Source organism: Globicephala melas, chromosome 6 (genome assembly GCF_963455315.2).
Source record: "Globicephala melas chromosome 6, mGloMel1.2, whole genome shotgun sequence".
Lineage (NCBI taxonomy): Eukaryota > Metazoa > Chordata > Mammalia > Artiodactyla > Delphinidae > Globicephala > Globicephala melas.
The window spans coordinates 1,380,274-1,401,003 of NC_083319.1; the positions used below are offsets into that span (position 1 = coordinate 1,380,274).

General features: G+C 62.5%; 1 protein-coding gene across 3 annotated transcripts; it reads right to left on the minus strand.

Annotated features, from left to right (window-relative positions):
* Nucleotides 1-16: 16 nt before the first annotated feature.
* Nucleotides 17-20,143, minus strand: RABL6 (RAB, member RAS oncogene family like 6). Of its 3 annotated transcripts, none has more exons than XM_060300133.2 (15): nt 20,016-20,143; nt 13,328-13,462; nt 12,057-12,104; nt 9,735-9,787; nt 8,735-8,826; nt 8,466-8,606; nt 7,830-7,935; nt 6,254-6,357; nt 3,860-4,179; nt 3,536-3,686; nt 2,438-2,650; nt 2,134-2,356; nt 1,606-1,777; nt 768-826; nt 17-671 (listed from the first exon to the last, which is right to left on the minus strand). In XM_060300133.2, the coding sequence occupies exons 4-15, from the start codon at nt 9,753-9,755 to the stop codon at nt 480-482; spliced, it is 1,794 nt and encodes a 597-aa protein (XP_060156116.1). In that variant the 5' UTR covers nt 9,756-9,787; nt 12,057-12,104; nt 13,328-13,462; nt 20,016-20,143; the 3' UTR covers nt 17-479. The 3 variants fall into 3 exon arrangements, with proteins under 3 accessions (XP_060156116.1, XP_030694119.1, XP_060156117.1); XM_030838259.2 differs by lacking the exon at nt 20,016-20,143 and adding an exon at nt 19,396-19,768; XM_060300134.2 differs by lacking the exon at nt 20,016-20,143 and adding an exon at nt 19,205-19,354.
* Between the last annotated feature and the right edge of the window lie 587 nt (nt 20,144-20,730).

Below are 20,730 nucleotides of genomic sequence, written 5' to 3' on the forward strand. Positions count from 1 at the left end.
GCAGCATACACAGATGCGCAGTAAAACAGGAGAGCTTTATGGTCCGAGTGGTGTGCAAGGACAACAAAAACACGAGTGTTGTGGGCCTCCCCGCTTGGGCCGCGCACGCCCGAGCTCAGGTGCGGGTGCAAAGCCGGTCGCCGTGCCTGGAAAGAGCTGCCCCCAGAGACGCGCCAGCGTCGCCTGCCCTCTGCGCACAGGTGCCCCAAGGGTCTGGGGACCAGACGTCTGCAGAGCCGGCGCAGCTGAAGCGGAGGCCGCTGCATGCAGCGGGCCTGGGTGAGTGCGTGCGGCGGGCCGAGGGCAAGCAGGGGCCGGGCGGGCGACGGGAACATTGCCCCAACCCTGCAAACAGCCTCACGGGCTTCCTCGGCCTCAGTCCCATCCCTGAGAAGCGCTGGGGGCCGGGTGCCCCTCCCCGCAGGGCAGGCCCAGCGCCCCCAGCACACGAGGAGCGCCCTGCGGTCTGCGCGCCAGGCCTAGAGCTCCTCGTAATCGCCGCCCCCGCGGAGGTGGCCGCCCGGGGCCCCGCCCCCCAGGAAGGCCTCCAGCTCGTCGACCGCAGGCCTCTCTGTGCCCCGCCGCCGCCGCCGCTCCTCCCGACCCTTGTCCTCCGCTTGGTCCCTGCTCTTCTTCCGCCGGCTCTTCTTCTTCGCGGCCTTCTCTTCCTCCTGGGGGGGGGGGGGCGTGCAGCGTCACCCGGGGGCTGGGAGAGCTGGGCCCGCCCTGCCCAGGGGCACCCGGGAGGGCTCAGGGAGCGTGTGTACCTCTCTGCCCTTCTTCTTCTTCTTCTTCTTCTCCTTCGAGGGAGGCCTGCCCTCCTTATCTGCACGGATGAGACGCAGCCTCAGCTCCCCGTGGACCAGAGGCCAGGCCCTCCCCGGGCCTCCCGGACTGGTGTGAGCCTGGGAGTGGGCGGGTCTAGCAGAGGCCCTGAGCCGGGGTCCCAGTGTGAGCACAGCCCAGAGTGAACACCCAGCACCTCAAGCCTCTGCCCTGGGTCTGGGTGGGGCCCTGGCTACAAAGGCAACAGGAGCCGCTCCTGTGGACGGGCCGACACTTCAGCACCAGGACAGGCCCAGGAAGGTCCTTTCCTCCCCACTTTGGGGACGAGGCAGTTCCAGGACCGGCCCAGGTGACGCTGCTGGGCTCGAGCTGCCCAGGGTGGAGGCTGGGGATGAGGCAGGGAGCGGTGGAGCGGGCCAGGGTTGTCATGGAGCACATGGGGGCTCAGCAACGCAGGGCCGGACTGAGGGCTCAGAAGAGCTTGCAGCAGCGCTGCCCACGCCGCCAAACGCCTCCCCTGTGGCCACTCGGTCAGCTGCCTCAGCTGCCCATCCTTCCAGCCTGGTCCTGGCCTGAAAGCCTGGGATGTCGTCAGAACACAGCCGAACTCCAAGCAGGACAGAGAAAAAAGAAGGAACTGGGCTTCCGGCCCCACGGGATGGCCTCGCTGCTTGCGCCCCTGTGCTCTGGGGCCCCCAGGTTCAAAGGCACAGGTAAGGGGGTCAGAAACATGGCCCCTGGCTGGGACACAGTACAAGTCACCAGTGCCGACACCGTTGGATGGGGGAGGGAGGGGCAGGCGTGTCGCCCCGCAGCTACCTTCCTCGCTGCTCTCCTTGCGGCCTGTGTTTTCCAGCCCCAACCCGAAGAGATCCGAGTCGTTCTTCAGTCTGAAGGAGGGGGCAGGGGGTTTTGGGGGCGGGGGCGGCTGGACAGGGCCGGCTTCCTCATCCGTCACGTCCGAGAGGTCCTCTCGCACCGGGAACTCACCCTGGAGAAGGAGCGGGCAGGTGGGCCGCTGAGCCCCTCCCCAGTTCCCTGTCACGTGACTCCGTAAGGAGGCTCCTGCGCCGGCCCCGCACCACGGGCGCACCCAGAGTGATGACAGCCCGAGCGGGGCAGCCGTGACGCCGAGGCCCCCCACCACATCCTCCCCAGAACGGGGGCAGCCTGGGCCTGGCACACGCAGCCCCCTGCGGGGCAGCCCTCCCGGCTCAGCCAGGCTGCCCTGACTCACGCCCCCCGAGACCCCTGCTGCGTTCTCGTGCCTCCCGTGCCTTTCTGCCATTCCCCACCCACCACTCGCCCTGGACTCGGAGGCAGCGTGGTGCCAGGATCGGTCCTCACCGCTCTCCGCTGAGCATCTGAGTCACTCTCAAAGTCAGGGTCGTCCATGACGAAGGAGAGCATCTGGGCGGCAATAGGCCCCTCGGGGTCACTCTCCGATGACACCTGCTTGTCCCCCCCGTCCTCCAGCCCCGGAGAGGAGCCCTCAGTGCCGCCCGGCCAGTGGGGCTCTGTGGCCTTGGGAGCTGCGTCCTGGTGTGGCCTCGAGGCCTTCGTGGAGGAACTGCAGGACACACAGGAGGGTCACGGAGCCTGAGGCTGCCCTCCCCCGCGGGACACCCCTTCCTTCCCACCCCCAACATACCGTTTGGTCCCTGGTTCAGAGCACTTCTGGGGGGCCAGGACGGTGGCCTCGTGGTGCCCTGCCGCCACCTCTTCCTCCTCGCTGGACAGAGTGATGTGCTCCCTGGGGATGGGGCCCGTGGGTGGCAGGGGCCTACTGGGCGGCTTATCTTCAAGGTCCACGTCGTCCTGGAAACCCGCCACCATTGGGTTCCCCCCTGGGGCCTCCCCATCACTGCAAAGGACAAGCAGGGCAGTCAGAGGTCACGAGTGGGGTACGGAGCACCCACCCTGATCACCAGGCCGCTCTGTGCCAGGCAAGGGCCCTGACGGCGGGGTTGTCCACCCTTGCATGGATGCAGCAAAGGGGGATGCACTTCGAGGGTGGCCTTGGGGGCTGTCCCGTGTAGGGGACCCACCACACTGCAGCAGAGCTGTGGCAGAGGTCGACAGGAGAGCAGGCGTGAGGTGGGCTGACGAGAGGACAGAGATGCCCCTGTGCGGCGGGAAGCCACGGCGGGGCCCGCGGGTGGACACCTGAAGTGGGTGCCCTCCCGTGGGGCGGTGGGGTGAGGGGTGTGGGGTCCAGGGTGATGAGGGGCTCAGTGATGCCGGGGCCCTCCCTTGGCAGGGGCACAGTGCCGGCTTCGGCCTGGTATTTTGCACTTTGGGACACGCGGTGGTGGTGGAGGCGGAGCGGCGGGCCTCACTCGGGCTCGGCACCGGGAAGGGAGAGTGTGCGCCGGGCCTCGAGCCTCTCCCGTGCGGCCCTGACCGGCCACCTGCTGCGGGAGAAGCTGACGGCAGCTCTTTGGCCCCAGGGTTCCTCCTTCCACCCGGCCAAGGCTCTCAAGTGGCATCAGCCCCAGGAAGTCACTGAGAGGAAGATGCCGCCGACAGGCGGGTCACCGGCTCCCTCCTCCCTCCCTGCAGGTGTGAGGCTGCCCTTCCCGCAGCTCCTCAGGCCCAGCTCTGCTTCTGTCCCCAGAGCCCAGATGGGGTGCCTGTCCCCTCCGCCCGCCCAGTGCCAGGGAGGCAGCAGAGTCCACACCTGACGGGCCGAGGGCCAAGGCTGAGGACGGCAGCAGCTACCCGCCTGCCTTCCAGGCCCCGCGCTTACCTGTCACTGTCCTGCGGGACCTTGGCTCCAACTTTCTTTTCATCCTTTGGGGGGCCTACGTCCTCCAAGAAGCTGCGGTCAAGACTGTCGTCAGGAACAAAGTCCTCCACGTTCTGGACTCTGGCCGGGGCCTCTGAAGCCGGGGCCGGCTCTGTGGACAGCAGGCATCAACTCTTGCCCAGCGCCCAGCCCAGCCGGGCCCGCCCCAGGCTGGGCCACAAGCAGGGTGCTGTGTGGCTAGGCTGTGGGGCTGCCTGCCCAGCAGGGGTGTGCCCCACTTGGGATGCCTGTGCCCACCTCCCGAGGGCTGCTTCTGGGGCCTACCTGGGGGTGAAGGGGCCACCTCGGCCGCCGGCGAGGTCCCGAACAGCCGCGAGATGATGCTGCGCCGGGGGGGTGCCGCGGGGACCAGGGGGTGTGCAGGGGCTGGCGGCGCCTCCGAGGGGCAGGGGGGCCCCGGGCAAGCCGAGGGGGCCTGGAGGGGCGGCTGTGGAGCCGGCTGGGGTGTGCTGGGGCTGGAGCTCCCCGTGGACACTGCACTCAGAGGCACCACAGGAGATGGGGAGCCCGAGGATGGACTCTGCCCGTTGGTGGCCAGCGGGGACGCGTGGCCACGGCTGCGGGCCTCCATCATCTCAAGGAAGCTGGGGGCAAACAGGGCAAGGGGTGAGAAAGCCACCTCCCCGCGCCTCCTCCTCTGAGGCTCCTCAGAGGCTGCTACTGCTGTGCTGGTGGGGACGGGGTGTCCCCGCTCTCAGGCTCAGAGCCCCTACCTGCCTTTCCAGGTTTCCCAGCGCAGGCTGGTGGCAAACACTGCAAGCGCCCCCAGGGCGGGGAGTGATAGGTGCGAACACAAACACTGGCTGGGAGTCTCTTCCCTCAAGGGGAAGGGTGCGCGTGTGCAGACAGGCAGGCTTTGCTGTGCCCCCGCCCTATGCCCCCTGACCCTGTTTCTAGAACCCACCTACAGGGACAGGCTGCAACCCTCCCAGACAGGGAGGGGCCTAGACCCGGGCAGCCTGGGCCCGACCGTCCCACTGACTGAGGACCCTGGTGTCACCTAGGCCTGTAGCAGGGCCCTCCTCCCGTGGGGTGGGCTTTCAAACAGAAGGTGTGGAATGGAGAGCCGGCCTGTGCTTGTGGGCCGGGGTCCCGGGGGGCTGGGGTGTCTGGGCCAGCCGGCCTCACCTCTAGGTTGGTATTTGGGTGAGGGGGTGGGGGGGGGAGGCACTGGGTCCTGGCGCAGGCTGGGAGCGGATCCGCCCCAGACCTCGTCCGGTCCCCCAGCTGCTCAGGGGAGGTCACAGGGACACCACAGCCGAGCCCCCCCATGGTGCCGTCTTCTTCCAGTGGCCTGGTCCTGGGGGCTGGCTGGGGACGGACGCTGTGGGGAGGCTCCAGATGCCACCTCCCCAGGGACCCTATGCTTGGTGACGCCGGGCGCCCAAGCTCTCCGTCAGAGAACACCTTGCAGGAGCTGGTCAGCCCCAGGGTGGCATCCACAGCAAGGCCAGCCTGGCAGACGGAGCAGGTGAACCCCCCCCAGAATAACTCCTGCTGCCCCCCTCTCGCTGTTCCAGGACCAGCAGCTGGATCTTTCTCGGGAGACCCAAAGGCCCTTCCTCGAGTCCCTCTGGGGCAGCTGGGAGGTGCGAGGGTCCTGCCTGGGCCGCAGTCAGAGCCCGTGCTCCAGGCCGTGAGCACAGGTGGGCCAGCAGCCTGCGCCCCACCCCCCAGCCCCAACATTTGGATAATTCAACAAAACAAAGGAAGCAGCTGTTTTTAGGGGTGGTTCAGGGTTAGGCCTTCCCCCACGAGCTGTGGAAGGCGGACGGGCCTGCTACCTGCTCTGGGCGCCCCAAGACCCTGCGAGGGCAGAGGAGGGCCTGCCCGGGGGCTGCTCCCTGCCCGCTCGGCCGTCCTGCTGGAAGTGGCAGGACAACGCCCCTTCCTCCACTATCAAGGGCCAGGAGATTTCGTTCCCACCCAACACGCCTTCCCAAGGTCAAGGAGCTCTCTCCACTGGCATCAACCTCGGAAACCTATGTCAAAACAGGGACGGGGCCTCGGCTGGAAAACGCCAGGGTGGCCGGTCTTGCTGGGGCCTGCGGTGGACACGTGGCCGGGTCAGCGGCTCCCCCTTCTGCATGCCAGGTGGCCGACAGGCGGGCCGGTCTGGACAGAGGCAGGCGGGGGCCGGGCAGCTAGAGCGCCTACAGCCGCACCGGGCCCGCACGCCGTGTTCCCTCCACCCCCGCAAGGCACGCAGCTGTCTGAGGGCAGCAGCTGCAGAAGCACCTCCGTGAAGTGCCGGCCACGCTGTGTGCCCATCACACCCGGTTAAAGCAGGCCGGGCCCGAAGTGCCCAGTGGGCGGGGGCGGCAGGGCCCTGGGGTGTCCAACCTCACATCCTCAGGGCCAGCAGGAGCCCGGTATCTGCTTCCCAAGAAGAGCCGAGGCCTGACAGCGTGGAGAGAGCCACCCTCACCCCCTTCCCATGGGGCCTGGACCACATTCAAAGCTGAAATGACTCCATTTCTTTGAGCAACACACCTCCACGCGGACAGATCTACCCGGGCGGGTGGCACTCAGGCTGCGGGCCCGCTGAGCGCACACCCGAGCTCAGAGGGAGGCCTGGCCCACAGGGTGCACGTGCCACCTGCCCGCAGAGCCCCGCCTGCAGGGTCTAAATGCTGAGGGCAGCCGCGGCCGACATACATGTCGTAGTTCTGGTCCTCGGTCTCCTGCTGCACGGACAACTCCTCCAGCGTGGCATCGATGTCCAGCTGGTTCGTCTCCAGCTGCCGCAGCAGCGTCTCTCTCTACAGAAAGGAAGCAGACACCTGAGCCGGGACCGTCGCTGCGGTGAGCCACCCCTTCAGCCTGGCGCCCCTCTCGGCGGGCCCTTGATGGACAAAACCACCTGAAGCTGAGTGCCTGGAGCCGGGAGCCCGCACGGCCTCGCCCAGGGGGGCACGATGCCTCGGCTGCTCTGCAGGGCTCCAGGGGCAGAGGTCGTGATGCGAGCGAACCGCCCAGAGAGACAGCGCCCTGTTCACACAAGGTACCCCAAAGTGTAAGAAGCCCCAACACTTGCTGAAAACCACGCGCTTCCTGCCAGCCCCAGGCTCAGGACCAGCAGCGGCTTCCAGCTTCCATCCTGCCCGACGCCACCCCCCAACCCACGCTGCGGGCGTTTTCCTGCGATTTGTGTGCACGTTTTACTTGGACAGAAGGTTAAAGGGACTCCTTCAGGCGACGAGGATCAACACCCAGGAAAGGGTGGCCAGCACGTCTGCGAGGTCCGGACACCCTGAAAACGCCCGCCGCCCTGGCCTGCAGAGGCCTCATCCCGTCAAAAGAAGGCGAGAGGAAAGGAAAGAGCCGCTCGCCCGAGTAAGTTCCACATCCTTCTGGAGAAGGGCCACGGGTCAACGTCCCAGTGACAAGCCGCGTGGGTGACACGTGTCCCCGCCATGTGATGAGCAGGGCAGTCACCTCTGGGGTCTCGCACACAAAAGCCCATCACACATCTGAGGTCAGACAGACCCTGAGCCAGGCACGTCTGAAGAACTGTCACAGCCCAGCGCAGCCGCGGAAGAGTGACCACCACGTGTCGGGTGGGCTGGGTGGGGCCCAGGACAGAGGGCCGGCGGGAGGTGCCGACAAAGCCTGGTTCTGTGGTCTTGATGGGAACACGTGGAAACGTGAGGCTGCAATCGGGGAACTGAACCGGGGCACGGAACCCTCTGCGCTCTCTGCAAACCTACAACTGTTCCCAAATACGAAGGTCAATAACACCAAGAGCAAAGGGCTGCACAGTAGGCAGGGGCCCGAGGCAGGGGCTTCTCGGGCCCATCCCGGCACCTGTCGCCAGAGAGGGGCCAGGTCCACAGCGGGGACACAGCGGCACGGCCACAGGGAAGATCCGAGGCGTCCTGATCTGGGTGCCGGGGCCGAGTGCACCTCCTCGGTGAGGACGGACACACGAGGGCCCCAGCAGGGGTCAGCGCAGAGGGTCGCAGCTCCCGGGAAGAACATGCAAGGACACCCATGTTCTCCCGCAGCTGGTGGGTCCGTGGCTCCAGAAAGGCCCAGGTCCCAGACCACCAGGCAAGGGGAGGGGACAGGGTGGGCCATCCAGGGGCCGCCAGCATCCGCACACGGCATCCTAACTGACGGCCTCGCTCCAACCAAACCACCAAGCTGCCCGCCCGCTCGGGCCCCGTCCCTGCGCCACAGCGGCCCTGGCAGATCCAAGCCCCACCCCCTGCACCCTGCCGGCAGGGCTCACCTGGAGCTGCAGGAATGGGATGTTGAAGAACCTGTGCAGGTACTTGAGCCCGAAGCTGTTCTTCATGGAGGACTCGGCGTAGCGGAAGTAAGAAGACCCTGGGGGCCTGTTCGTGAAAAGCACGGAGACATGAGACACGGTGGTGGCAGCGGGCAGCGTGGCCTGGCCCCAGCACCCCCTTGCAGGGCTGAGTCGCCTCCTGTGGGTGACGGGCTCATGGTCCACAGGCGGAGACCTGAAGTTCAGAGGGCTCTGCTTAGCCGGGCGCCCACCAGGGGATGCCTGGACCAGGAAGGTGCTGCCTGCCTGCCCGGCAGGACCTCGAGGCACCATCCCCAGTGCCCGGCCCCGGCCTCAGAGAGGGAGGGAGGCCGCCCCCACCTGGCACCTGGGGCTGCTCGGTGCCAGGAAGCCAGGTGCCCACCCACACCCCGCCCTCCAGGTCTGCGTCCGCATCCCGGAGGGGCAGGGTGCGGGCCAGGCGGGGCAGGGAAGCCGGGGGAGCTGGCGCACCTGGGGACCCGGGGCTGTGCAGCTGGGTGGGCGGCCAGGGCTCGAGGCAGAGGAGGGCGCAAGCAGGAGCGTCCCAGGCGGACAGGCCGACCGCAGCAGCCGCGCCTGCGAGCTGGCACCCACCTGTCCAGGTTGTCGATGAAGTCTCGCGCGTCGTCGGGCAGGATGACGCGGTGCTCGCCCATGTCGCGGTAGTTCCCCAGCACGCACACAGGCACGTGCGTCGGCACTTTGGGAAGCTCCCGGAGAATGTAGTTGAAGGTCCTTGGGAGGCGCATGTGGGGAGAGACCCGCCTTAGCTTCCGCCCCAGGGAACAGCGTGGCTGAATGGCCAGCATGCACACTGCCCACGGCCAGCCCTCAAGAAGCACTGAGTGGGCCAGCGCCCTCACCACTGCTTGGTGATGTCGAACATCATGACCACCCCGTTGCAGTTCTTGTACACGTCCAGGAACTCGGCATCCAGGGCCATCTCGGACTCCGCCTAGGGATGGGGGAATCGGGCCTCAGAGACGGTGCCCCAGGCCAGGTCCCACAGGCGAGCACCTGCCAGCTCCTGGGAAAGGCTGAACAGGACTTTTACAACTGAAAAGACAATGGCTATTTTCATTTTGGGAAAAAGAAACATAGACGCAAGGTTATCTGGGGTGGAGCCACACCGTGCCTGCCCTCGGCTGAGGGTCTCCCGCAGTGGCCGGCGGCGGCGTCCCGACCTTGGGGCTCACAGACGCTCCACTCTGGGACAACGGAGCAGAAGAAATGCGTCCCAGAGAACCGCCCAGAGCACACACACCAGGGGGGCTGCAGTGCTGGGGTGGTGGCAGCATGCCCACAAAGACCACACAGACCTGGGCCAGGCGGTCACTGGATCTTCCTGTCCTAAAAGGGAACCCTAAAGGCTGCCCGCCGTCAGGAGGCCGTCTACGGACGGGAGGACCCGGAAAGAAGGGCCCTTGGAAGCCGTCGGAAAGCTTTGCAGCTGGCCCCTGAATTCTTTGTGTCGAGGTGGCGGCCGTGGTGAGAGCCCTCTCGGAGCCACACTCATGCCCACGTGTGCCTGGGGCCACACCTGAAGGTGTGCCTATGCTTTTAATGGCTGAGGCCTTTGTAAAACGGATATAAAATTTGGCCACTTCACCTAAATACCTCTCAGGTCACCCCAACTCCAAGTAGGGTCTGGCGGGCATCGCTGACACAGAGCAGCAGCTGAGGTGACCCCAGCCACCCCAACGCGACCAAGGGCAGCACGGGAGTGGCCACTGAGTCCACCAGCACAGATGGAGTCCTCAGGAGGGCCAGGCCAGGCGGGAGGCAGAGGGGTCTGAAGAACAGATGCCTGCTCACAACCCCCCACCCGAAAGAGTGGGCCACGTGGGAACAGACGCAGCTCACCTCCTGGGGTTCATTCTCCATCTTCAAGGCATCGCCTCGCTTCTTGCATTTTCCTTAAGAAAAGACACAAAGTCACGGGGTGGAAATGCTGGGCCCAAGGATGGCCTGAGGGGGTAGCAGCCCCTCCTTGTGTCCCACTGCCCCCCATGCCCCTGCCCCCGCCTCCAGTAGGTGCCTTACGGGCTGGGGTTGGAGCCGCCGGGACCCTAGGGCAGGACCTGGCCAGGACCCCAGGGAGGCCACGGAGGCTCCCTGAGCCGGTGCTGAGAGTGGACGAGCTGGGCTTGGGGCCAGGAAGCCGTGGAACCACCTGAGCAGTAAGAGCTCCCATGCCCAGCCTCCCTTCCCTCCATCTCAGACATTTCTGACAGGGGAGAAAGGACCACTCGTCACCCTAGGGTCCTGGGGCCCTCAGTCTCAGAGCAGCGGGCTAGGTGAAACCAACAAACCGGGGTTCGTTTATTAGAAGGCCGCCCTCTGCCTCTTCCACAGCCTCTCCCAGAACCTCTCACCACCCTCTGATCCCGTCTCTGGAGGTGCCCCAGCTCAACGGACGCTGGCCACCTCGCGCCCTCCCAGTGGATGCCTGGGGCCATGGGGTCGAGGCCCGAGCACCACGACTGCCGACAGGTGTGGCCAAAGCCCAGGACGTGCCACCACCACCCAGCTGCGAGCAGAGCGGAACCTGGGCCGGTGCTCCTGGGAGGAGGGCCGGGCAGCCAGAGTTACGCCGCGCCCACGCCCGCCATGAGGGGCACCATCTCTCAGCCGCTGCCACCCCCCTCCAACTCGATGCCCTTTGCTGCTGTGGACGAGCCTCGGACCGTGTCCAACAGGGGACCAGTCAGGGTGGTAGAGAAGGCACGTTCCCTTCCCACTCTGCAGATGACACCAGATGACGGAGCCGTGGGGATGCTGGATGCTCATACAGAATGCTGGCCCTGCCCCTGGCCGCCAGCACACGAGCAAGCCTCCTCTCCACGCCGCAAGGAGCTCTGTGGTGAACAGCCACCCAGGGAACTGTGGCCAGCCCATCACTGCCCTGCCATGGGCGGGAAGTGGGGTGCTCGGAGGTTCCCAGAACAGGGCAGTGCCTGCCTCTGTACCATGAGGCCGTTCCCCGCACTGAAGACACGACATGCTGCTGCATGGAAGGGGTCCCGCCAGCAAAGACAGAGCCCATTCTGGACATGTGCATCCTGTCCCGAATGAGTGCAGACCCAGGGAGTCGGAGCCAGGCACGCGGGGCAGGGGTGCGGGATGTGCCGGGGCACGGAGGGCAGCCTGGCCCGAGCGACGGCTCCCCCTCACATCCGGGATGGCGGCTGGGCTGCAAGGGGCTGCTTCCTAGTGCTACCCGGCCACACGCACACAGGACGCAGTGCAAGCACGCTCTGGAGCACGAGGCCCCTCCAGGCCCTGTGGGGTTTAAGGCATCCTGGGGGCAGTAGCCCCAGCATGGCGCTCGGGCTCAGGGCAGCAGCGTCCTCACCTGGCTCGATGGGTCCTCGGGACCCAAACCCACCTCCGAAGAACGTGGTGTAGGAGAGAGTGCGTGTCCTGCACCAGAAATCACAAGCTCGTAGAAGACAACGTCCCTTTGTCCCTGAAGGACGGGAGGAGCTATAGCAGGCCTGCGGGGTCCGAGGCCGGGCCTGGGGGTCGGAGGTCAAAGCTGCGAGGCCAGACCACGGTGTGCACAGGGCACTGGCCCCAGGAAGGAACAGGAGCATCACACAGGAGGGGCCTGTGGCCTGTGTGCGAGGAGGAGATGAATGGGATGAGACGCTGGGGGCGAACGTGCCACGCCCCCACCCCGGCCCGCCTGCTGCCCACAGGCACGGCCGTTTGGGGTCTGTGTGCGCGCTGGGGTCTCCGAAGGCTCAAGCCACCTCAGAAGCCAAGGACCCTTGGCCCTGGGCCCAGGGGCAGGAACAAGTGGGCTGCCACACCCATGGTGCTGCAGGAAGGGCTCCCTGAACAGCCCCACAGAGCCTCTGGGTGTGGTCCTGTCTACCCTCCATGGCCACGTGCTCAGCTCAAGTGGGTGGAACAGGTGTTTCAAGAGCAAAGACCACGGTGCCCCGACTGGTCAGCACCGGGCGCTCCATCCTGGACCACACACCCGGAGCCCGACGGCACGCTCAGCACAGAGCCAGGCCTCCGACGGCCCCTGTGCCCAGGAACCAGAGTCAAGGGAACGAGGCGCCAGGAGGCGGCAGAGGAGGGGCCGCCAGCGAGGGAGAGAGGACAGCTGTTCTCCTCCACAGCACAAGCAAAGCTTGAAAGAGAAAAGCACACTCACAGAAGGATCTGACTTACCTTTGTCAACCACATCCCAGACTTCAACTTTCACGATATCATCAGTGGCTAGAATAGGGGGGAAACAGTAAGATGAGCATCCAGTGTGAACTTCCGGTTCCAAAGATGGGCCACGCGGATGTCACTGTCCCCACTCGGTGCCTCCCCGCCCAGGCTGGCGGGTGCTGTGCCCAGGACACCCCTCCCTGGAAGGCAGGGAACAATCTGGACACCTCCTCCGCTGACACGACCCCGTATCCCGAAGGGTCCCTGGGGCAGGCTCGCCCCCAGCCTGAACCCGGCCCCCGCTGGCCCCCGGCTTCTGCGGGAAGGTCCAGTCCCCGTGATTCTGCCCTGCTCCTTGGTAGAGGCCTCGGCTCCGCTGCTTGCGGGGGGCCAGGGCAGCAGGCTCTGGGATGGGCCAGTCTGGCGTCAGGGCCTGTGCACGTGCCCGGGCTGTCAGCAGGTCCACCCACCACCCCAGGGATTCCGTGGGGAAAGGGGAGAGGCGGGGAACTGCCGGGCACCTGCCACCAAGCTGCAGGGCACAAGAAGTGCGCTGTCCCCGCCAACTTCACCCAGACCGGGAAGGGGTGCCCTGGGGGGGAGGCTTCCCTGTGCAGCTGGTGGGCAGGGCAGCACGAATGCACACAGCTGTCCTGCGTCGCGGCCTGGCCGTCCCTAGGAGCGAGCCGGAATGTCTACAAAGGCCCGTGTGTCCTGCTGTTGGCCCGCTGGATTTTTTTTTCAGCGAAAAGGAAGGTTTAAAATGGCTCAAAGGGCTTTTGCTTTCTGGCTCCTGGGCACGCAGAGTGGATTCGCTCCCTCCCAGCAGGGCGCCCCGTGGCCGCTGTCCCCAGGCGCGGAGTGAAGGTGCCTGCCATTCTGCCTCCGGCCGGGTGGCCGCCAGGTGTGTTCTGCCCATCAGGCAGCCTCGCCAACAAACGCCCTCCCAGGACCCCGTGGGGACGGCACCTCACAACTGCCACCGAGAGCCGGGCTCCAAGGCCCAAGGGGCCTCTGTCTGCCGCGGCCCAGCACGCGCTGTGGCCGGGACGCTCCCTGCCCGGAGGCTCTGCCCCTGGGACGTCCGAAGCTCCGGGCCTCTGGCCCCGCTCCCCAGGTGGACCGAGTCTCCCACAGGACAGGGGACTTCAGGGCCACCCCAAAGCGGCTCTGATGAGCCCCCGAGTTCACGCGTGTGCGGTGTTCCTGTGGCGACCCCAGGCTGGGGGCGGGCGACGGGAGGAAGGCCCCACCCAGCAGGCCCCGCCCCGCCCCCGCCGCCTCACTTTTGTAGCTCCAGTGGATGCTGGTGACCTGGATCTCCTGCGTGGGGATGTACTCCTCCACGAACTTCTTGCCCTGCAGCCGGTGCCACAGGGCTGTCTTGCCCGTGTTCCTGTCCCCTCGGATCACGATCTTCACTGCGGGGAGAAAGCACAGATGAGGCACACAGTCAAGGCAAAAGGCAAACTTTCATCCCCCGAGCGGGTCCACGCATGGCTTCTCGTGTACAGACGTGGCCAGTGTGGCTGGCGAGCCAGGAGAGCTGGGTGAGGTGGGCTGGCCGGGAGCCCCCGGAGGGACGAGGCCGTGGGCACACGTTCGCTCCCTCGGGGCACCGGCAGCCCTGCTCTCCCCCAGGCCCCCGACGGACTTCCTCCGGGGCAGGTGGTCGACCTCGGGACTCTGCACTCGGGAACGCAGTGCTCCAGAGCTGGGTGCCCGTGGGGCAGGTTGGGGCAGGCTGTGCTCACCTCTGCAGGCCCCACGATTCCCACATCCGCTCTTACCCTCCTTTCCCAGAGCCCTGGCATCTTCGGGGCAGGATTCTGCAGGACGCAGGGCTCCTCAAGACCACATCTGGGATGACAACAGGAAACCTGGACTCTACTCTGCTTACTCAGCCGGTGTTTAGGAGCGTGTGCACGTGGAGGGCTGGGGGCAGCGTCTCCCCCACTGGCACCGGGCACCGGGCAGGGCCAGCGTGGTCTCCGTGTTTCTCACCCGGTCGTCCTGTAGGGCGCCGTCTTCTAAGTTTTCAATGTCTGGCACAAAGTCGTCCGTGACATCTTATGTTCTAGGCTTCGTGGTTGCTGCTGCGTACTCTTCATCCTCCCTGGTATTTGTTTTGTCTTTTTAATTAACCTTCCCAGAGGCTCGTCTACTTGACCAGTCACGCACACACACCCTGTGTGTTTTGCTGGACGCCTCCACTGACCCTTCTTAGAAAGCACTTGCTCCTGCGGTTTTCTTTGTCGTTTACTTCCTTTCTTTCTTGAGGTTTCTCCTGTTCCTTCTCCTGGGTTTCACACCGTACTCTCGGGTCGACCAGCACAAGCGTGTGGGCTGTTCATTGTCACTGGATTACAGATACTCCTCTGACCCATAAATTACTGAGAAATATTTCTAAGCTCCCCTGGAAAGTTGTCCTTTTCGTTATTCCCATCCAGTCTGGCTCACGGTGGCCCCAGAATGTGGTTTCCATGGCACGTACCCTCGGGGTCTGCTCGGACGGTCGGTTTTGGGAAGGCTCCTTGGTGTGAGCGGGGCTGGGCGCAGACGCCTGCTCTTCACTGAGTCTTGCTCTCGCCCGGCCGGCTGTCTGACCTGCGCCCAGCGTGAGTCCCCACAGCTCCGGCACGAGGACCCCACGGGTGCGGCTTCCTCGCGGCTGATACTGACCCACCGCGTGGTTCCACGACCCTGCTTTCGACCTTTCTATGCCATCGTGTGTTGGACGTGTCTCTTACACATCACACAGCCAGAAAGAAATCAAATCGCAGTCTCTCTTTCACTGGTGCGTCTGCCTGTTCTCATTCCCTGGTCGCCAACAGCGGCGGGTAACCCCCTCCGCCACGTGCGGTCATTTCCAGTCACTGCCGGGGCTCCCTCCCCTCTTTTCTGCCTCTTTCATGTTGGACGAGGGTTTTTTTAATTCCCCTTTTGCCTGGTATTTATTTGGAGGGTTTGAGATCTATTTCCTTCCTTAAATCTTTAACACACACCTCTGCTGCAGTGAAGCCTGAAGTTAACACGTGTCCTCGGCTCCCACTTAAACACACTCTGGTCAGCGCCATCGTGGGTTACACGCTGATTGCTAGCGTCTGGCTCCTCCTCCTGCGCTCCCCACTGTCGTCATGATGCTTGTTCACCCATTTCCGTGCTGACCTGTGCCTTGCAAACCTCCTCCATCTCCCGAGCCCCCTCTCCACCTGTCTGGAGTGCCTCCTCCGGGACTTATCTCAGCAGGAGCCTTCGCACAGCAACCGTCCAGCTGAGGCCGGAGAGGGGCTTAATCGCACGCACTCACTTGGCGTAAATTTCTAGGCCGACCAGGACTTCCCCACAGCAACGTCTCCGCCACCATCACCGTCGGCGTGTTGTCAGGCTCCTGGCTGTCCCTCTGCTTGCACTGGTCTCTTCTACAATTCTCCTCTTTGACTTTGCTGTCCTGAAATTCCCATGATGTGTCCAACTCTGGGAGTCTGAAAGCCCTGGCCTTGGGTTTCTTGGAGTTTCACGTACTCCGGGAACTCCGGGAAGTCCTAGCCTGCATTTCTGCAGTAACTACCTCTTCTCCACCCCTGCTATTCTTTCCTTCTGAGACTCAGATCACGTGTGTGTGGGCATCGCTCAGTTCTGGGCCCGCATCCCCCTGCCAGGTGCCAACTCCACCTTCAGCTATTATGCTGCTTCGCCCACCTGCCGGCTTTTTGTTTGCGTGACCGTGCTCTTTCATTTCTGCAGGGTCTCTTTGGTTCTTTTTTCAAACACGGCTTGTCTGTCCAGAGTCTTGATATAATCTTAGAACTGCTTCCTTCTTTTATATCTTTACCAATTTTAACATGTATTGATATTTGTTTTCTATTGTTTTGAGAATGAAAAGTCTTAATTTTCTCTCTCTTCAACTGAAATCCTTTTAAAATTCGAAATTTACTCTTCAAAAAAGTTAATTAGAAGAAACCGTACAACGTCAGAAATAAATAAAATGACCTGCTTTCATCCATTAAAAAAAGGAATTGGCCTCTACTTTTAAATTAAAAAGTCCAATCAATCTCAGAACCTTGGACACTGGCTCAGATAAGCTAAATAAGTGATCCACTGAAAAACCTGTAATTAAGATTCTCCCAAGAAGCGACGAGGAGCCCTTACTTAGGAAGCACGTGGCGCTTTACGCCAGGCGTTTTACTAAACAGAATAACTCTATTTCTATTCTACGTCTTTTCTTTCATTCTAAGCAAAGCTACAACGCAGAAGACCCAAGAATCTCTTCTACTCCGATTCAACAGTAATTCACTCACACTGCCACACGTTTCCTGCAAGATCGGGAATCTCGTTTTTGTGTTTTCATACAATAAAAAAAGTGGTTTATCTTGGATGCAAATGCTGCAATCAATCACTCTGCAGGAGGCACAACTGAAATCCAGCGATGCCCTTTCTCCGTACCACCAGCAGGGGTCACTAGACACACGCCCAGCTGGCCACCTCCTCCTGGGCAGCCCCTCACCCCCACCGCAGCAGCGGCTCCTCTGCTCAGAGCCCTCTGAGGTGTCCCGTTCACAGAGTCCCCAGGACGGTGTGAGGGCCGCACTTCTGCGGCTTGGCCCCCCGTGCTTCTCTCCTGATCTCGCTCCGCTGTGACCCCTCGGCCCTTCTCCACGAGGCCCGCTCTGACCTACGTAAAGTCCCAACCCCAGCCCCCACCCTGCTCCATTCCTCCACCCTTCAGATGGGTGATGTGGTTACCGCCTCATCATGCTTAGTGCCCACAGTCTGCCTTTCCACCCCCACTAGAATGGAAGCTCCACAAGGCAGAGACTGCCATCTGGGTTTTCACTGATCTACGCTCAGTAAATATTTGCTAAGTAAATGAACGCTAGGGAAGGAAAACCTATACATGAAAACGTGGCAGATCATGGGCAGCAAAGGCTCGGGAATTTGCAAATCGGCCCTGCTGGGGCAGGTCAAATAGTTTGCCAAACACAGCTGTTTATTTCCGAGAGAAAAAGCTCTCTTACCCAGAAACCAGCCTTTCAAAGGTTTCTTGGCAAGGAGGTGTTTAACTCCATTTTAAGTGCTAGCACTGAAATCCGACTGGCCAGGACTCTGGCTGTCCCAGCGTCTGGAGGCCTTCTCAGTAAGGAATGCAGCCTGGAGCAAGGGCACTCTGGACGAAACGCACAAGACCGGGCCTCCTCACTGGACCCAACACGGGTAGAAAGAGCAGACCAACACAGGTAGCATCCTTCCACTTAACACGCGAATGACTTCCAAACCAAGGACAACGTCCAATGTCTCATTTGGGTTTTGATTCTAAACGGGATGTGTATGCTGGGACTCTGCATGGGTGTCACTTCTCATCGTCATAGCAATTTAAAAGAAAACGACTTGTCTGCCCCAGGAGGACAAGGTTCTGTAAGAGACAATCATCAATTCTTACCCATAAAAGTCCTGAGTCTATAACTATCGTATTGCTGGTTTGCTCTCCTAAGTAAGATGTTTTGGGAAATAAATATTAGAAATGTTCTATTCTACTGACTAATAAAAAAATTTTAAAGTTTCAAAATTGCAGTATTAGCCAACTACAGGGGCAGCATCACCCTGAAATGTCCTGTGGGCACAGCACCCCGTTTCTCTCAACTGCACCACCTTTCGTTCATTTTGTTCCAGATCAGAATCTGCCCCCCCTCTCCCCAACTTCCTGAGGCGGGTCTCTTCTCTGGAAGGACTCCAATGTCCTTTCTACTTTTTTTTTTTTTTTTGCGGTACTCGGGCCTCTCACTGCTGTGGCCTCTCCCGTTGCGGAGCACAGGCTCCGGACGCGCAGGCTCAGCGGCCATGGCTCACGGGCCCAGCCGCTCCGCGGCATGTGGGATCTTCCTGGACCAGGGCACGAACCCGTGTCCTCTGCATCGGCAGGCGGACTCTCAACCACTGCGCCACCAGGGAAGCCCCATCCTTTCTACTTTTTACTCCCGCCCACCCAGGACCAGGGGGTGTGCCCACCAGGGAGTGCTTTTCCAAAGGTGAACATTTTTCAGGTCCAGTTTCCAAAGGACTAAGATTAAGTTTTAAAAAATAATACCATAAATAGTAAAATTAAATAAGGGAACCAAAGGTGGATTGTAAAGACTTGTGTAAATGAGTATTTTGACTTACTATTATCCTCTTCTTGGAATGTGAGAGAAATACACACAAAATTGGGTAAAATACATGCAAAACGATCCCTCTTTTAAACCCAAAGTCTTTCCAATCAGTTTCTTAATATGGTACATTGTTACCAAAATCTGGGTCATCACAGAGACTGAAAGGCTCCCCTGAAAGTAGCAAAGGGAGGAATGTCCAGTATCTTGTAGCAATATATAGAAATACTTAAAAAGGAAAACAATTTAAAAGCAGAGAACAACATTAAAAAATCTTTAAATACCGCTAGCAAAAAGCCAGCAAGATGGAAAAACTTTAAAGAGGTCAAGAGGACGGTCAGCCTCTAGGAGCTACACAATTTACATAATTTATAACTGAGGACTGGAAACGACCTGGGCTTTCAGGGCATCTGGTAAATAACTCCTCTTTCCCGTAGGAGAAAAGAAATCTCTACAATAACAAGTAAGAGAGTAAGAGCCTGTGCCTTCTGGAGCTTTTCTAAATATATCCCTTACAAATGCTTCTTTTTTAAAAAAAAGGGGGGGGCAAGAGCGTGCGGTGTAGCTGACATTCCGTCTTCAAACGGGGTTCGAAGTCTACAAAGAAAAATCCCATAGCTCAAACTACGGAAGCCGGCGGAGTCCTCCGCTCTCTTCTCTTGCGGGTGACCCCACGGTTCATGGATGGAGAGCTCCACCACCCACTTTAAGAAGCGTCATACACCACAGACTCTCCCCACGTTATGTAAGAATCCCTCTTAGACGAGGTCACCTGGGCCAATGAGGGTACCGCAGACGCACCAGGAACCGCCTAGACCAATTTCACTCGAATGTCCCACCGTGCCAGCATTCCTCGGGAATGACCCACAGGTCAGAGGGGAGCGCCGCGGGCCGAGGAGTCCACCTTCTGGCCCTGGGGTCCTCTAGGACCTCCTCTCCGGCCCGCATCACCTCCCAACCCCAAGGGAACGCCCCTGGGGCACCCGCAACGTGCCCGGCACAGGTAAGGGCTCAGCTCACCTGCACACAGACGGCGAGGCCCTCGGAGCGCGACGGGTCCCCCAGCGCTTCCCGGGCGAGGCCCGCCCCGGTTACCACAAGTCCTGGACGGCGCGGCTGGGGCCTGCGGACCCTGCGGGACGGCGCCCGCTGCACCCGTGCCCCCACTTTCCACGTGCCCCCGCAGGAACCCCACGCCGGGCTACACTCACTGTTGTACTGCACCCCCTTGGCGAAGCGCCTCTGCAGCGCCTGGTTCATGGACTGCAGCCCAGCCGGGATGTTCTTGTCGCGGCCCGGAGCCTGCTCCGACCCCACCAGCTTCTTGAGCGCGGAAAACATCTTCCCGCTCCTACGTCCGAGCCCGGCGCGGCTCCCGAGTTCAGCGGCAGCGGCGGCGGCTGCGCGGCGCGGATCGCACCATGTCCCGGGCCCTGGCGACTGGGCGCCTGTCTCGAGGGCGGCTCAGGGGCTCAGCCGCGGAGGATCAGCTTCGTCCCCCGCGGACCCCGGCGCGGCCGCTCTGCACTCGTCAGCGCCGCCATCTTGGCGCCGGCTCGGCGGGGCGCGCGGCTACGGGGCAACGCGAGGGCCACAGGAGTGCGGCGCGCGGAGGGGTGCGCGTGCGCAGAGCGCTGCGGTCGCGGGGCGTGCGGCTACGGGGCGCCGCGAGGGCCACGGGCGGGTGGCGCGCGGAGGTGCGCTCTTGAGCCGGGCGGTGTAGGTGCGGGGCGTTGGACTCCGCAGTCCCGCCTTACGAACTGCCCCCAGGGTTTCAGCTCAGCTCAGACCCCCGTCCGCATCCCCGCCCGGACCCCCTACTCACTCTTACCCCCTGCACCCTCGGGCCCAGATCCACACCGAGCACCCCACTTCGCCGCAGACTTCCCAACGCTGTCCCCCACATCTGCGTCCCCTCACGTGCCCCGCAGTCCTGGAAAATTGTTTATTTGTGTAACCAATGACAGCATGGGGGCGGGGTGTGCTGGCGAGGCGGGTTCTTCCTCTTCCGGTCACTTCTTGGCTACCTTGAGCTTCCCCTCTATCAGCCGCTGGCCCTGCCTCTTGATCTCGGCCCGCGAGGGCACGTAACTGTGGTCCACGTCGGCGAACTGGAAGGTCTCTGCAAAGGAGTGTGGCGGGGGGGGGGCAGCCGCGCCCGCAGCCCGTCTGCCCCGCGAGGGTCCCCAGGTCCTGGACTGTCCCCTGGCGTCCGTTCACCGCAGGGCCAACTGTGCCAACGACGTGTATTTCTTACTTTCTGTGTCCCTGATGCTCTGGCATTTGGGGTCCCGCACAGCCGGGGAGAGAGACAGACCAGGGCTCACCGAGCCCTTCCAGAGCCCACACTCGACCACCTCTGTCTAACGCACACCCCAAGCCTGAATCACCCAGGGTCGGGTGCCAGGCAACTGGAGACAGCCCCTGTGCCCCAAACCTGCTGGAATTATTTGAACGGGCAGATCTTAAGCGGTGTGCCCCCTGCCTTGCCCTTCCCACAGAAACCCCAATAGGGCCCCGACCTAGGCCTTGCCCCCTGCCTGCCT